At 37.2% G+C, this 16,741-nt stretch overlaps 1 protein-coding gene across 1 annotated transcript in view; it reads left to right on the forward strand.

The window, feature by feature from the left end:
* NELL2 (neural EGFL like 2) overlaps positions 1 to 16,741 on the forward strand; it is a 145,233-nt gene that overhangs the window by 39,664 nt on the left and 88,828 nt on the right. Inside the window, exons 8-11 of the mRNA XM_042469609.1 lie at positions 2,208 to 2,280; positions 2,529 to 2,611; positions 6,247 to 6,375; positions 7,805 to 7,907. Of these exons, the coding sequence (XP_042325543.1) occupies positions 2,208 to 2,280; positions 2,529 to 2,611; positions 6,247 to 6,375; positions 7,805 to 7,907 (388 nt within the window). The remainder of the gene's footprint in view (positions 1 to 2,207; positions 2,281 to 2,528; positions 2,612 to 6,246; positions 6,376 to 7,804; positions 7,908 to 16,741) is intronic.

Consider the following 16,741-nt stretch of genomic DNA (forward strand, 5'->3'; position numbering starts at 1 on the left):
CTGTAAATTCTAGAACTGAGTATCAGAATGTAGTCTATCTAGGGCTGCCTTTGTAAATGATTCATAAATGTTAAGTGCTACAGAATGCTACAGTACACCCCCTAAAAGGTATAGGAAAGTGAGATTGCATCTAAATATTTTTTGGCAATTGTACTTCGCTTCCAGGCCCAATTCAAGAGTATGGTCCTGACCTTTAAAGCCCTTCATGGCCTGAGACTTTTATAGCTCAGACAAGGAGCATTCCTTCTGCTACAATTAATTCTGTAAATGTCATTCTTCCCTAATTATTAGTGACTCATTTAGCATATATTAAAAGTCATCACGGTTTTGTGCATTGCCTGCTCATATAGGTATCCTTATATGAAGTGTTTTTCAAAATTGTTGAGTTGTTATGCCATCATGTACAGTAGGTAGTAGAGGAGTAAACTGGAGAGTTAATTTTCTGTCTTTATAGCCATGTTTCTCTGCAAAGGCCCTTGTTCCTGTGAGATATCTTGATCTGGAATACCCAAACCCCAGCCAGCATGTCCAGTGGACAAGAATGGCACAGTCATATCTGGTTAAGGATAGGCCATTTTAGCTCCCACACTGAGAAAAAGGCAGGAAAATAAATAAATAAATAAGGAAGGAAGGATGAAATAGAGTGAATTAGGACATTGCAGAATAACGTTTTCAGATTATCTTTTATTCCTTCAGTTATTTTCAGTTTTATAGCCAACATGGTGTAGTGGTCTGAGGACCTTTACAGACCAGCCTGAAAGGCCAGCCTGGGGTCCAGGTGCAGTGTCCTGGCAATGCGTGCCTGACTCTGCCCTCCTCCCTGGGTGCCCTGACACCACACACCACTCCAGATGGTGAGAGGCTTCAGGGCATGCCTCCGCCGCTGCATACAGGTGACCGCAATGCCGAAGGGGCAATAGCTACACAACCACAGCTATGGTGCCATTTTGAGGGCACAAAAAGGAACTGCATTCTGACTTTTCTCTGGAAAACTGATGAGCCTAAGCCCCATTATATCCAATGGGGCTTGGGCATACGTGCTTTTTGCTTTACGCGGGGCATGGGTGGGTCCGGAATGGATTCCTCTCTTAAATCGAAAGCGAACAGCAACTTTAAAACAGAATGAGGCAGCCAATTATGTTTTACCACCATAGTAATCTATTTTACACTGAGTTAGATAATTGGTTCTTCTAGTCCAATATTGAAAGGTCTTACTAGCAACAGATCTTCAGAGTTTTATGCAGAAAACTCCTAGCCCTTTTGTAGTCCTTCCTGGAGGTCCTGGTGATCTCCTGTCCAAGTACTATGTCCTGCTACATAAAATGTTCCTCTTAAATATGTTACGATATTTTGTGACCTTCCATCCACTCTCTCCCATCTACTGTAGGATGTAGAAGTCCAAGAACATAGAACATTGTCTCTACCTGCTTTTTCTTTTTTTTTTTTTTTTTTGGGGGGGGGGGAGGTAGTTTTCAGGCATATGTGGTCTTCGGCAATTTAGCATACAAATTGATACAAAAAATCTTGCACAAGCAATATTCAGTTGAAAGGAAACTTTGGTTGACAACAGCTGCAGCTTGTGTTCTTGTATTTTTTTTAATCAGTGTCTCAAAACTCAGTAAAACTGCAAAACTTTTTTTAAGGGTTACTTGAAAGTCTTCTTTCATGACTATATAAAAGTAATGTTGAATTCAGAGCAATCAGCTCTTGCCACTTAATTGCACCTTGAAATTTAATCTCAAATCTCTGAAAATATTTGAATGCATGTGTTTATCAATGTGTACATGTACAGCTATTTGCTTTCTTCCCCCGGTTTGTGAATGTTAAATGAAATAAAACCGAGATCATGATCCATAGAAACTGCTTTTACTAGGAAAAGGTATAAGAAGTTTTCTGAAGACTGGAAATACAGTCAGCGCCTCCTTTATCCATGAATTATTTTGTCCACTGATTCAAGAATCCACGGCTCGACAATATTCCAAAAAAGTAGAAATTCCAAATAGCAAACCTTGATTTTCAATTTTATATAAGGAACACCATTTTTCTCTGCTATTATATTTAATGAGACTTGAGCATTCATGGATTTTGTTATAAACAGAGGATCCTGGAACCAAACCCCAGCAGATAACAAAGTCTCACTTACTTGCTTTCAAATATTATAGTGACAAAAATAAACATAACCTTTCTTTCCTCTCACTTGTACACAGGGCATAATGCAAGATGTTCAATTACTTGTCATGCCTCAAGGATATATCTCTCAATGCCCAGATCTTAATCGAAGTAAGTCTGCAACTTCTTTTACTATAAAATGCCATATGGCACATCTTGTTTAATTTGTGTCCAATAAGGACTTTCTTAAAATGTACTGATTATCAGCTAAATCTTGATAGATGTACAAGAGAATCCTGTGCATGTCTACTGAGAAATAAATTCTCTTAAGTGCAATGAGATTTACTTCCAGGTATGTCCATACAGAGTTGCAGCCTAACAGAAGCACAATTTGACAAATGCAGTGTTTGTAATTTCAGCATGTCCAACATGTAATGACTTCCATGGACTTGTGCAGAAAATTATGGAGCTGCAAGATATTTTAGCCAAAACCTCTGCAAAGGTAATGAGCTTCTCAGAAGATTGTTCTTACATAATGGTGGGAGGACAGCTGTAAGGTCACATAGGCTCCAATGATTTATATATATCTATATCTGTGGGCTGGTCAAAATAGATTATTTACGCCAAATCCCTGTCCCCCCCCCCCTTGCCGGTTCACTGTGTCCTGTTTACATGATGCAGGCTCAAACCCTTAAATCGGGTGTGGACTCTCTTCATGAAATTTGCACCCAATTTGGTCTTTTCTCCCCTTAACTCAAATTTAAAAACCTTGCATTTTGCTTCAAATTTTCAGCTCTCTCCACAGCTTTGATGGCTGGCTGCCTTTCCATGGGGTCCATTTGAACCACCTGGCATCACCACTGTGGGCACAAATCACTCTAAGGTCAGAACAAAGCACCCAGCATCAACAGCATGTCTGGTTACTTCATTGTGACTTTAGTGGAGGCACCAGGTGGCCAATGGGGATTGTGTGGAAAGACAGCTGTCTGTCATTGCTGTGGACAGAACATACATTATGGGGGGAATTTGGGGCCAGAATACTCTGGGCGAAGGCTGGAGTATTCTGGCCAATGAAGACAAGCTATCTATCCATCTGCCAGTCTGTTTCTCTGTCTAGGATGTGTGTGTGTGTGTGTGTGTGAGAGAGAGAGAGAGAGACTGGACATACATGTATTTTAAATGCATTCTTATGTAACGCTTCCTTTAGTTTTTATTTGTTCTTTATGTGGAAAAATGAATAAAACTCTTGAGAAAGGAGTAGGTCATAAATATTCAAGAGCTCTTCGAACAATTATTCAGTTAGTTTGAACAGAACAATTTGGTGGTTTAGAATACTTAGGGGAATGAGATTAATGGCTGAAGGCTTCTTTAAGCAGGAGCTCTTTGGACAGGAAAAGTGAACAAGTGCCCTCCCCTTACTACTTTCTATCAAACATTGTTCTCTCAAACATCTTTGTCAGGGGAATGGAACTGCAAGATGAATTAAAAACAGAACAGTCTCTATGGCTTTGAAATGAGTTTTAGCACTCTTGTGCAAGAGGCAGCTGAATATTGCTTCATTGCTTTTGTTTGAAGTTGCAGGCTATCTTGCATAACAAATGAATGTTGTTAATTGCAGTTAATGAAACAAATAATACAGTGGGCCTGTTGTATCCACAAATTTTTTATCCATCGCTTCAACCATCCACAGCTTGAAAATATTAATAAATAATATAAATTCCCAAAACAAACCTCGTTTTTGCCATTTTATATAAGGGACATCATTTCACTATGCCATTATACTGAATGGGACTTGCCATCCATAGATTTTGTTATCCCTGTGGGATCCTGGAACCAAACCCCAGTGAATGCCAAGAGCCCATTCTACTTCTAGTTACTACATTTAAAAAATGGTGTTAAATTGCTATGTAGTATAATTTATACATTATGTGTTATTAGAACATGGATTATGATTTGTGATTACAGCTTCATGACAGTGCTTGAAATTCATGGCCTAAGATTGTTATAGTAAAAAAATGATTAGGTTTTCATCTTTCAACTAAATACAGAGATAGATAAACCAGGACCTTTGAAAAGAATCGGACTTGATAATCACAATAGCCTTATATGCTGTTGATTTCAATGGGTATAATCTGTGAAAAACTAATATTCAGTTTAACTTTACATTATTCTTGTTAATATACATAATAAGGAAGTGAAACTTCATTATTGTGCCTCAACAAATATGCATCAGAAGTTTTCTAAGTGCAAAACGTTTAATGGTGGAAGACATTTCCTGCCAAAAATTCCAAAATGAATAAATACATATATCCATATCTATAAGAGATAATCAGATGTAGATTATCTCACTATTCTGTCAGTCATAATAATTCCAAACATATATTCTTAGAAAATGTGGAAACATTTTAAATTTATGTAATTTTTATCTTTAACACATCTAGAAAATATTGCAAGAAATATGGGAAGTATCTTGACACACATAAAGAAAATGCATTTATTTCTTTATTGCCCTTACATCTTGCCTGTCTCCCAAAATGGTATCCAAGGTATTTTGGATTACCAATTGCTATCATCTCGAACCTGAAAGAATGAGTGCTAGGCTTGGAACAACTTGAGTTTTTTCCCAAGTCATTATTCAGTACTGCTCCAAAAGATGGGATATGAATATTGATCATACTGTTTTTAGGACACTGGCTCATATATTGTGTAATGCATTAAAACCATGACCACATGAAGCTCTAGCATTCTTATATTTATCATTTCAATCCATTTATCTTCTGAATGCATATAAAGAAAAACCTCACACACATATAAGTGATCCATGTGTAAATCGTCAGGAAATCATCAGAAATCATGGGAAACTCATGATCTGCATTCACACCCCCGTGCACTTCTCCTGTGAATAAATCATCATGGATGCGTCAGCGCTCACTTGTCTCATCAGTAAAGCGTTCTTGGAGCTGCCATTTGGCAGTCACAGGTTTCCCATGATTTCTGACGATTTCTTGGTAAGCCTCCCGTGTGATATTCTCCCCTGCCTCCTTCTTTGCACTACTAGTAGGTGTTAGCTATGATGCCACACTGTTGTCTCTGAGAGATTCTTTGCCAGTGTCATCTCTCACTACTGCTGCTGCCCAGTAGCTGTTAGTCACATTATCTGGGTCTCCTCAGAAAAAGCCTGTCTGACATAGGAGGCTCTGTCAGCAGCCCTAATGCTGGAAGCATAGTCTCTTGCCTCACAGGATTAAGCAATCCCACCACTGCATAAAAGTAGTGTCATTGGTGGGCTATGTACAGAACTGAAAGCTAAGGCTTCAATACTACACATAAATACCTGGGAGTGAGTGTCCCAACATACATTGGGACTTACTTCCAAGTTAAGATGTATAGAATTGCAGTTAATTCCTAATTAACAGGAAAAGAAAAAGATTAAAGAAGATGATAACTTGTTATTTGATCCAGGTACTTGCTGTGAATGTCTGTGGGAGCTCTGATGTGTCTATGGAACATTCATCCATAAGAAATTATTAAATCTACATTTATTCATTTTTACTTGCTTCCATTTGAATGAATAAGACAGTTCGCAGCTCATAAAAATACATGTATTATTCTGAAGTGAGGCATCACATTACAAAGACAACTGAACTGTTTTCGTAACAGCATGTATACCCAAAAAGAGACATTCTTTAATTGTTATGGTGAGATGAAACATATTCCAACCTTGCATTTTTCTTACATTAATGTTGGTATTTTAGTTTCTGTATTTCAAATACAGTCTGTCCACCGTATCAGTGCTTAAATACACTGATAAGCAGTGTAGAAATGTACTTGCTATTGCTATTTATCCATGGACGCAAACATCCATTGCTTGAAAATATTTTTTAAAAATAAAGAATCTTTGATTTTGCCATTTTAGATAAGGGAAACCATTTTACTATCGATTATATTTAATGGGACCTGAACATCCATGGATTTGGGTATCCACAGGGAATCCTGGAACCAAACTCCAGTGGCTACCAAGGTCCCACTCCTGTCTTTTTCCACTTCAGCAGGGCTTGACATGGATGGCTTGTTCTTGTCATTTTGTTCAAGCCTATCTACAACTAATATGGTCTTCTCTGTGACTCATGTACCTAGCTGTCCAGAGCTGAGCAGAGAATGACTAGGTTGGATCAGTGCTATTGTGAGAGAACCTGCAGTATGAAGGGGGCCACCTACAGAGAATTTGAATCTTGGACAGATGGCTGTAAGAACTGCACTTGCACGGTATGGCTATAACATAAGCATAAATAACAGAGTCTCATTCTGTAGTATGCTAAAAATGTTTATACTTTGTAAATCTGGAACTCACAAAGTTTGGAGACAAAAGTAAACTTGTATAGACAATTTACTTAGCTAACATGTTCTTCATTTTATTTTTCTAGAAATGTCTGCATGTTGCTTCTATGTATGTGCATATTTTGGTGTCTATGGAGGGCCTGGTTTACCCAGCATCAGATGGAGAAGGGAGGACGTCTGGTAGATATTGCAATGGGTATACCATGGATGCATCACTCTGTAGAAAGAATGCACTTTTTGACACCACTTTAACTGCCGTGGCTTCATCCTACAGAATCCTGGAATTTGTAATTTTGTGAATCATGAGTACTCTTTGGCAGAGAAGGCTAAAAATCTTGTAGAACTACAAATCCCAGGATTCTATAGAGTGGATCAACAGCACTTAACAGCACTGCAGTAATGTCAAACTGCATTATTTCTGCAGTGTAGATGCTTCATGTGTCATTTTCCTAGCAACTCTTTCTTTGTCTGTGATATGATGTTGTAAAATGGGTTCAGGGTCAAAATATGATATTCACTGATTGTAGAAGGATTGCTTTTCTCAGAAGGGTTGATACTTTGGAAGGAACCCAAACATTTTAAAGGATATTTATGATTATATAAAATATAATTATATAAAGGATTTTATAAGGAAACATAAATGAATTTTGTATTTAGACTTGGTTCACAATATCTCATTATGTATATACAAATATTCCAAAATGCAAAATGCTTCTGGTGCCAAGCATTTTGGATACATAATACTCAACCTGTACATCTGTTGATGAGGTGGTTTTATGATTAGTTGAAGAAATATATTAATTTCTGAATGGATCTGTGTATGTATGAAAGAACAAGAGGGAGAGAGGGAAAATTGAGACAGAGAGAGGTACTATTTCATAACAGAAACGTCTCATCTTGTGTTGAACAAGGAATATACTGGGAACCACTAAGCTCTGCAGAAAGAGAAAGCAATAGTTCTGGAGAAAATATAGCCAGATGAATATTTCTTTGATTGAAGAAAAATAAGTGCAGTCTCAACTACAGTCCCGAGTTCCATGTCTTTTTCGTGCCTCCGCAGAAAATTAGCAGGAAGTCAAGATTTAAGATGAAAGCTCTGCTTACATTATGTAACTGAATAATTACAAGTGGAGTCCCTAGATTAGGCCTCTGTGTGGTGACTGCAGTTTTTCACATTGTGGCATTTTTATTTCTTAAACATTTTATAATGCTTGCCTTATGATGACCATAGGAAAGATTCTTTTCAATAAGGCTTTATAGGCAATATGAGTAGCAAAGGATAGGATGCTAAAACAACTATGAATCCAATATGCACATATCATATTTATTATTTTAAACAATTTTTTCTTTTTTCTAGAATGGTACCATTCAGTGTGAAGCACTTATTTGCCCACTTTCTGATTGCCCTCAGAATTCTGCACCAGCTTATGTTGATGGCAAGTGCTGCAAGGAATGTCAACGTAAGTGTCTGTTTTTGTAGTTTTTTAAAAAATTGTACAGCATCATAATATTTTGCATTGCCTAAAGAAGACAATGAAAGCATGTATTTAACCTCTCTTATTGAAGACAGATTCATTCTTAATGACTACTATTATTTACTGATTCACAAAGGTTTCAGTCCTATTATTAGTCCCACCTAGAACAGAGCCATAGAATCTGTTGAATTTACCTATGCATTGACTCACCATTCAACAGTTGCTTCAGTGGACCAAAATGTCTAGCGCCTTCCTACTAATTTTTGTCTTGCAAACATGACTGCAATCTGAATAAATCATGCATCAGGGTGCTAGGCATAAAATATTCTTTTAGCCACTAAAATGGGCTTTGTGTTATGGAGAAGTGGAAAGGCTGATGTATAAACCATTTGGCAGTCAGTTTGAGATCTGTTAGCTATGTCACTTTAGAATTTTTTTAAGCACAGACATGTCATCACTGTTATCACTCAGTTATAAAGACCTATATGGCTTGGATCGAGGCAATCTGTACATGCCTACCCAAATTTTTAAATCTTCGGGGAAGGCTTTTTCTTGGTCCCACCACCTTTACAGGTATGGTTGATGAGGAACCAGGAGAAAAACTGCTCAGTGACCGCTCCAAGCTTTTGAACTTCCCTGCGAAGACCTGGTTGGCCCCCTTCCCTGCTCTTTTTCCACTGGCAGGTCAATATTTCATATTTAAATAGCCTTCAGTTTTTAATTGTATTGGGATATTGCAATAGGTAGGTTTAATGTGCTTTTAATTGTTTTATTTAAGACAATTGCATTTAACACTTTAAAATTTTTTCATATTCCATATTCCTTTTAGCCATATTTTTTAATGTATGGTGTGGGTCCTGTATGGGAAAAAAGTGGGATATAAATTAAATAAATACATAAATAAAGTATCTAACATATTCAGGCCAGATAACATGGATAAACATGCCAATGGACCTCTGCTCCCTCCTCACCGTTTAACAAATCTACATGTTCCATGTATTTCTGCCTGAGCAATATTTGCATACTATTCCCTCTGTTCTTGCCTCATTCCTCCAAAAATGACTAAGTGATTGAAAAATGAGGCTCACAAACTTGTACAAATTGCCACTGCAGTGATTTCATTGACCAGATTTACTAGACTAGCCCTAGCAAATCCTTTGTTAAATGCATTTGGTTTAATGCTAAACTCTTCAGCTATATAAAGTCAAACACATATCACTGATAAATCCTGAAAATTATTTCAGTTGTTCTGCAGCTATTGTTCTCTTTCCAGATTTGTTTTGAATAACAGGCAGCAAACCCATACAATCACATAGAATACTGTAGTGATAGCCATTAAAGGATGTAATTCATGGGAGCCAGCCCCAATCCTATTTCTGAACTGCCTGCACTGTACAGTGAATTGTACTCCTCTCTCAAAGTAGCTGTTTTAATGCTTCAGTGTTATTCTATTTGCTGGAATCATTCAAGTTCCATATAAGCTTATATAGCTCATTGGTTTAGGACAGAAGGCCCAGCAGGCATGTATGTGTGTTGCCTGTGAGAAGTTCCCTGCACAAATCAAACTCCTTATGCTTCATTTCCTCCAAATAAATAGTTTAAACAATAATTTTGCAACCAGCAGGCAAGTTGTTAATACAAGAAACAAAGGTCTAAGTCACAAAAGATAAATAAATCCTTTATGATTTTTATCTGAAAGTGTTACATGTGAACATTCAAATAAAACTGGCAAACAAAGAAAAAATTATGCTAGAAGAAAAACTGTGAAAGAATATAACAAATGAATAGAAGTAGATGGATCTTTTGCCTGTTGACCAAATGATTTCTGTGTTGCTGTATTGTTAAAAACAAACAAACAAACACAACATACAAAACATGACTCTGATGTTATTTCTGTGCGTAAGATGTACAAAAAGAAAACATCAGTTGTACAGTGGCTTTATTTGAAACAGAGCAAATACTGAAATGTGGTTTGAAATGCAGATGCAATAGGTGACTGGTGTCTTTATTAGGACAGTCTGGGTTCTTATTAGGATAGTCTGGTTCTGTTATCAAAATCCATTGTTTTTTAGCTAAAGAGTTCTGAGAATCAGACTAACCCCTGCATCCAGCAAAAGTATATGAGAACTTTAAAAAATGACAATAAAATAATTATTAATTACGTAAAGATCAAGCAGATGAATTATAATGATTGCAGGCTACTCTAATTCACAGAAAACATCACATAATTGGGCAGGAAAAAACTGAAGTTAAACATTGTTTTTGTTGTTGTTGTTGTTAGCTGCCCTTGAGTCAGTTAGCACTCATGGCGACCTCGTGGATAAAACATCTCCAAGAATTCCTATCCTCCACTGCTCTGCTCAGATCCTGCAAGCCTCTGCCCATAACGCACCTAATTGTGTCTATCCATCTGATTGGTGGTCTTCCTCTCTTTCTTCTACCCTCTACCTTTCCTAGCATTATTGTTTTTTCTAGTGAACTGTGCCTTCTCATTATGTGGCCAAAGTGTGACAGTCTCAACTAGATCATCTTAGCTTTCAAGGAGAGCTCTGGTCTGATCTGTGCAAGAACCTATTTGTTTGTTTTCTTGGCTGTCCATGGTATTCCAAGTACCCTTCTCTAGCATCATATTTCAAATGAGTTGATTTTTTTTCCTGTCTGCTTCCTTCACTGTCCAGTTCTCACATCCGTACTTGAGAATTGGGAATACAATGGTCTGAACGATTCTGACTTTAGTGCTCAGTTGTATGTCTTTGCTCTTCAGTATCCTTTCCAGTTCTTTCTTCTTATTATTTCTTGACTAAAGTCTCAATTCTGATCAGTGTTTGATCCTAGTTATTTGTCTAGATTAAATTTATGTATTTCTTCTGTGTTTAGCATCTCCTTTATGTTCAGCATCAGACCTGCCTTTGCACCTTCATCTTTGACCTTCTTTATTAACTGTTCCAATTCCTGAATGTCTTCTGCTAATATTATGGTGCCTTCCTCCTATCTTCATTCTTCCTTTTTCTGATTCTAATTCTGCTTTTCCTATGATGTTTTCAACATCTAAATTAAGCTACACATAAAACAAAGAGATAGTTTACTGCTAAACAACTCTAATGGAAAATTACTAAAATACTGATATAATTGGTGCACTTTGAAATTACTAAGGCCCAGTACAGACTGGTGCTGTGCACCAGCCTAGGGGCGAAATTAGGGTTCTGTAGGGCTGGGCATCCGCATGTGCCCAGCCCTACTATCGGTGCACAGGCGCAATGATTGTGCACACCCATTGAGAGCAGGTTCTTTTTAGGCCTCACGGAGGCTGTAGTGTTTGTCTGCTGCGGCCTCGATTTGGGGGAGAGAGGGGCAGCCTCTGGCCGCCTCTTTCTCCCAATCTGTACAGTCCCTAAATCTGCAAATGAAACAGGCATTTTTGTTCCTAGCCCTTGCATAATGATAGGGTAGGGAAGCAAAATTTATGGTAAAAATTAATGAAGAATTTATGAAAGTCCATTTTGTAGTTTTCATGTGTGTGTGTGTGTGTCTGTGTGCTGTTCATCAAGAATGCTGTAAGCTTGTAGGTTTTCTTTCTGGAAGCCTGTTTTGCAGATAGTGAAATTGCTAAATTTTTCTTCCTTCTCAAAGTGCTTATTGTTTAAGTTCTTTCAGGCTTCCATCTGTTGTGACTAGTCAGTGGGAGTATAAAGCTTTTGTTCTTTGTAGTGAGGCCTTTAGTTTTGCAATTGAACACAGTCATTGGCATAATACTCTGCTTTTTGTCTCAAAATAAGATGCTGCTTCTTCATTATTCTCCTTCTTGCCACATAGGAATTCAGGTTTTCTGGTTTGCAATTTTCTGATCAATACTGTACAACAAGCCATGATGCCTCTGAGAAAGCTATATTATAGTCATATAATGGAGATTTATGAAATGGAGTAGAGTACTCAAGGAAATGGCTATACAAATTAGAATAAATTAGCAAGTGAATTGTAAGACAGTGACAAATCTTTTGGAAAACATGAAGTATAAACTCTCTCTATAGCAAAAGAATAAGTGGCTCATTCATGACTGACTTCATTTTTTAAAGTGGAGATATGTAGAATATACACTTTTTATATTAGTAGTCTCTTCTGCTGTTGATGTTAACTGTACACATAATGTATTATTAAAATATATTTCATATCTGTGTATGCATTTGGTTTTCCCCTTACATATTGGTTTGTCCATCATATTCTGAATATGTTCAAATGTTCAGAAATGTTCCATGGTAGGATATTGCATTAGTCAGTTGTTGGGCAAAACCCACAAAAAGCAGCAATGACATTGAGATGTTTTCTCACTTACATAAATTTCTTCACTATGGGAATAAATCTGAAAATTATCTTAATTCCTCTTGTCAAATTAAGAAGAAATAGTTGTTATAGTGGTTTAAGCATTAGATGACCAGAGTCCAGGTTTTAAATCCCTACTTTGTCATGGAAACCCACTGGATAATTTTTGGCAAGTCACACTCCCTTCTGAACAAATCTTTCCAAGAAAACCCCGTGATAGGTTCACTTTAGGGTCACCATAAATTGGAAATGACTTGATGGCCCACAACAACAACAAAGTGAGAGAACTAGGAAGTGAACTATAAATGTTGATAGTAATGTTGATTTCCATAAACTGGCAAAACCAAAGAGGTTCCTTACATTTCACAACCTTTGTTTTATTTTTAGAAATAATAATAATAATAATAATAATAATAATAATAATAATAATAATAAATTTAAAAAGTAAATTCAACTTATACTTATTTTTTAATAAACTGCACTTTTAATATACCAACGTTAATAATTTTATGCTAAACTAAGTTATACGTAATACATTTTGTATTCTTAAAGTAACGAGTGGACTTTCAATCTAAAAGTTGCTATCATTGCAATTTTTAATTTTTGTTCTTTAATAAAAACCCATTTTTCCCCTCAAAAGAGATCTCCCACTGCCTCAAAAAGTTCAGAAATATTTTGAGTCAGAATCCTGTCTGAGGCCCTGGAAAGCTGTTGATAGTCATATTTGACAATAATGAGCAAGATGGATTAGTTGTCTGAATCAATATAAGGCAGCTGTGAGTGTCCTGTGTTACTAAATACTTGCAACAAGACCCTCCTGTTGGTAGCCTAGTGTCTACTACATTTCACAATAATTGGTATTCTTCTAAAATACTCAAGAATAAGTGAATGATACTGGAAATATTTCATTATATATTAAATAAAATATCACTTTATGTTAAATAATCTTTTTGCTTACTTATGGAAGGAATCATAAAATAGAATGTTTAAGGAAATCTGTATTTATGATAAGAACATAGCCTACATTATGGAATTTGTCTCCTTTAAAGTGTTAAGGGATCAAAATATTTGTAATATTTGCCAGGAGATAATTAAAATTGTCGTCATGCTGAAAATGTGCTGTGAGGCTTTTCTCCTACACTCTTCTTTTTATGAATTTATAATTTATTTATGTCTAGAAGTTTAGCTCTTTTCCTTTCCTTTTCATTACACTCTCCCCAGGGAGTTTACAGAATACAGGAATCCCTCAGCAAATTATTACCATTGTTTTATTTTCACTGCATACAAAATCTAAGATGTTTTAAAGAGATAATGCTTTGGCCTTTACTTCAACAAATGTATTAATAGTGCTCTAGTGTGCTCTTAGAGGTCAGTGCAGGTTAATGTGTAAAATAATTTGCATATTGGAAATATTTTAGAAGTAGGGAGTACAACACCCATGTTTTGTACAATATATCTTAATGGATTTCAGGATTCCTTCTCTGCCTAAATAAACATGTGTTACTCTGCATCTATCTTATTATTCATTTTATTTTTAAAAATGGTACCTTTCCATCACAAAACAGAGTTCCTGGGTGATGGCTAAGCATAATAAACATCAAGGCATATAGTAAAATGGAACATGGACATATTGAACTACCAGAAATCCATGCAAACAGTCTTAAGCTGAGTCCAAAATAAAAATATTTTAACCTGGTGCTTTACAGAGGACAGTTTTGTTGACAGTCAAATGTACTAACACTGGCAGGAGTATTTGGGGAGAGATTCCATCCAAAGGTTTCTTACTTTCTACTGAAATTAAAGAAATGTAACAGATTTCAGGCTAACCATATTAAATGTAGAACCTTTCCTTAAATACATCATTATGTTTTATATATGGAAAGAATGTTTAGAAATATTTTTAAAAAATGTTCAAAAATGTGCATCTTGACTACTGAGAAATCATGATGAAAAGAATCCTGGATCTTTACAGTTTGGGACGTATTCTGCACAAAATCACACGTTCTTTGGTAGAGGAAACTGTATTTTTATTAGAGTCCAAGTACCATTAGCCCTAGCCAGCATAGTCCAAAAACATTTGGAGGATTGTATGATTGGGTCTGAGCTGTTGCTAACTACCTTCAAGTCGATCTTGACTCATGGCAACCTCATGAATAAGACACCTTCAAGACCCCTGTCCTCAATCGCTCTGTTCAGGCCCTGTAGGCTCAGGGCAGTGGCCTCCTTGATTGAGTCTATCCATCTAGTATGCCATTGTTTTCTCTTTCTGCTACCCTCAACTTTCCTTGCATTATTGTCTTTTCTAGTCAGTAATTCTAATTACAGTATGTGGCTGAAGTATGATAGATTTAATATGGGCTAAAACAGATGGGCAGATGGGAACGGCTTCCGGATGCTCCAGGGACATAGCATTTAAACAATGCATACCCTCAGAGTGCCTGGAAACCATCCCGGGGCTGCACCAGGGCCACCTATGGTGGCCCAAAATCAGCCCCAAAAGGAGTGGATCTTTTCCATTCCTTGCAATGGTCCATTTGGACTGTGGCAGGATGCTCCCTTAGGGCTGTGGTGTGTATCTGCTGTGGCCCTGAGGTGATGGGCCAGGACCAGCTTTTAGCTCCTCCTTCCTGCCCATCTGTTTCACCACTTAATTATCTTGGCTTCTAGGGAGAGCTCAGCCTCGATCTGTTCTAGAATCCATTAGTTTGTCTTTGTGATCTCCTATGGTATCCTCAGTGCACTTCTCTAGAATGACTGAAAGTCTTTTTTGGTATAAGGCATCTTACTAAAAATAATAAAAATAATAATGAAGTAGCTGAACAGAAGAAATTAGACTTAAACCAATATATTTTCATTTATGATTTTAATGATTAATGATTTTAATGGAACTAGATCTGCTTAAATGGACATAACCAGCTCCTGTCCACAGGAGTTAATTGTTATGGAAATATTTGTGTATCTCTGCTGTTAAGGAAGGAAAAGTTAATCAGTTTGGTATATGTTTCACTACAGCCTTTTGGCTTTTGTTCGTTTTCACTGTTCACTTAATTCCCTAGAGAAGAACCTTTAACAGTTTGCTTTCAGCAAGTATCTGGTCGATTTTGGAAGTGAAATTTCTGGAAGCAAGCCTGCAGACAGTAACTGCCACTCAAAAATTAATCCTCAAATCACTAGCACTACTCCTAGTGCCATAGAAAAGAATTAGGGCTGATCTAGTTGGGTTGTTTGCAGCTAGAGTTTGCCAGGGTCACTTCTAATGAAATAAGCTCTGTTGGATTTTTTTCCCCATAGCTTGTCCTTTTCAGCTGAATATGAATTGAAATAGACATAATCAGATGGTTTGAATAAGATTCCCTTCCCTGCATTTTTCACATTCATTCTCCCTCTCTTTGTGGATCACATACAGTCTGAAATCTGTACATCTATTTTTTTGGATAGTGGGAAGATCCAGAACATCTATACACACATGCTGTGTGTGTGTGTGTGTGTGTGTGTCTTTGTTTGATACATTTATATCCTGAATTTCTTTCAAAGTGTTTAAGATAACGATCTGCACAAAAAAAACCATGTTAGGTAGGACAGGGGGAGAGTGTGTGTGACTGGCCTAAAGTCATTTTGTCAACTTCATGGCTCATTGCAAGCTTAAACATTTATCTCCCACATCATGTATTTTAACGCTGCATCACACTGAATCTTTTTACAAAGATGAGGTGGTTGCAATGGATATAATGAAGATATGCATGTCCCATGTGTTGCTAATCTAATGGAAAAAGTTAAACAAAGAGGATTTGAATCTTCCACATTGGGATTAAAGAAATGGAGATTCAGTCATGTGAATGAAACCTACACTTAGTGTGTTGCTCTATAAGACAATTTTTCAGAGTCCCACTCTATCCAGAGGTATGTTCTTGAAGGTTAAGAGGCATAATGAGACAATGCTCGGTAGCAGAGAAAATCAACAAAACTTGCTCTCCCCCTTTGCACAATGGTTTTCTGGATCCTTTCCACAAATCTATTTATGCATTCTTTTCTACAATACAGAGGAGATCATGGGAAATTGTTCATTAGAAACTCTTCATCCTTCCAGTTTTATTTTCTCAGAAAGTAGCTGTGCTAGTCTATCACAGCAAAACAACCAAAAAGATTATCAGGTTTCATTGGGCCTAAGCTTTCATGGGCATTATTATCAGATTGATGGAGCAGTCCTGCTCTTGGCATCAGTAGCGCAACTAAGGGGGTGCAGACTGCACTGAGTACCCCCACACAAACCTCCCTTAAGTGCTTGACAGGGGGGGGGGCTCCGGGCAGCCCTTGCCCCCTACCTGGCATGGCTTTACAATGGTGGGAAGGGAGTTGAGGGTGAGTCCTTTTGACCTCATCTCCTAAGCCCACCCTCAAAGCCCTACCCCTGCACCAGGTGACATCCTGGTGTGGCACGCCACTATTTGGCAATTCAACACCTGGAAATTTACAGAACCTCATTAGGATCTCAGGCTACCTTA

The sequence above is a fragment of the Sceloporus undulatus genome, chromosome 5, assembly GCF_019175285.1.
Source record: "Sceloporus undulatus isolate JIND9_A2432 ecotype Alabama chromosome 5, SceUnd_v1.1, whole genome shotgun sequence".
NCBI lineage: Eukaryota > Metazoa > Chordata > Lepidosauria > Squamata > Phrynosomatidae > Sceloporus > Sceloporus undulatus.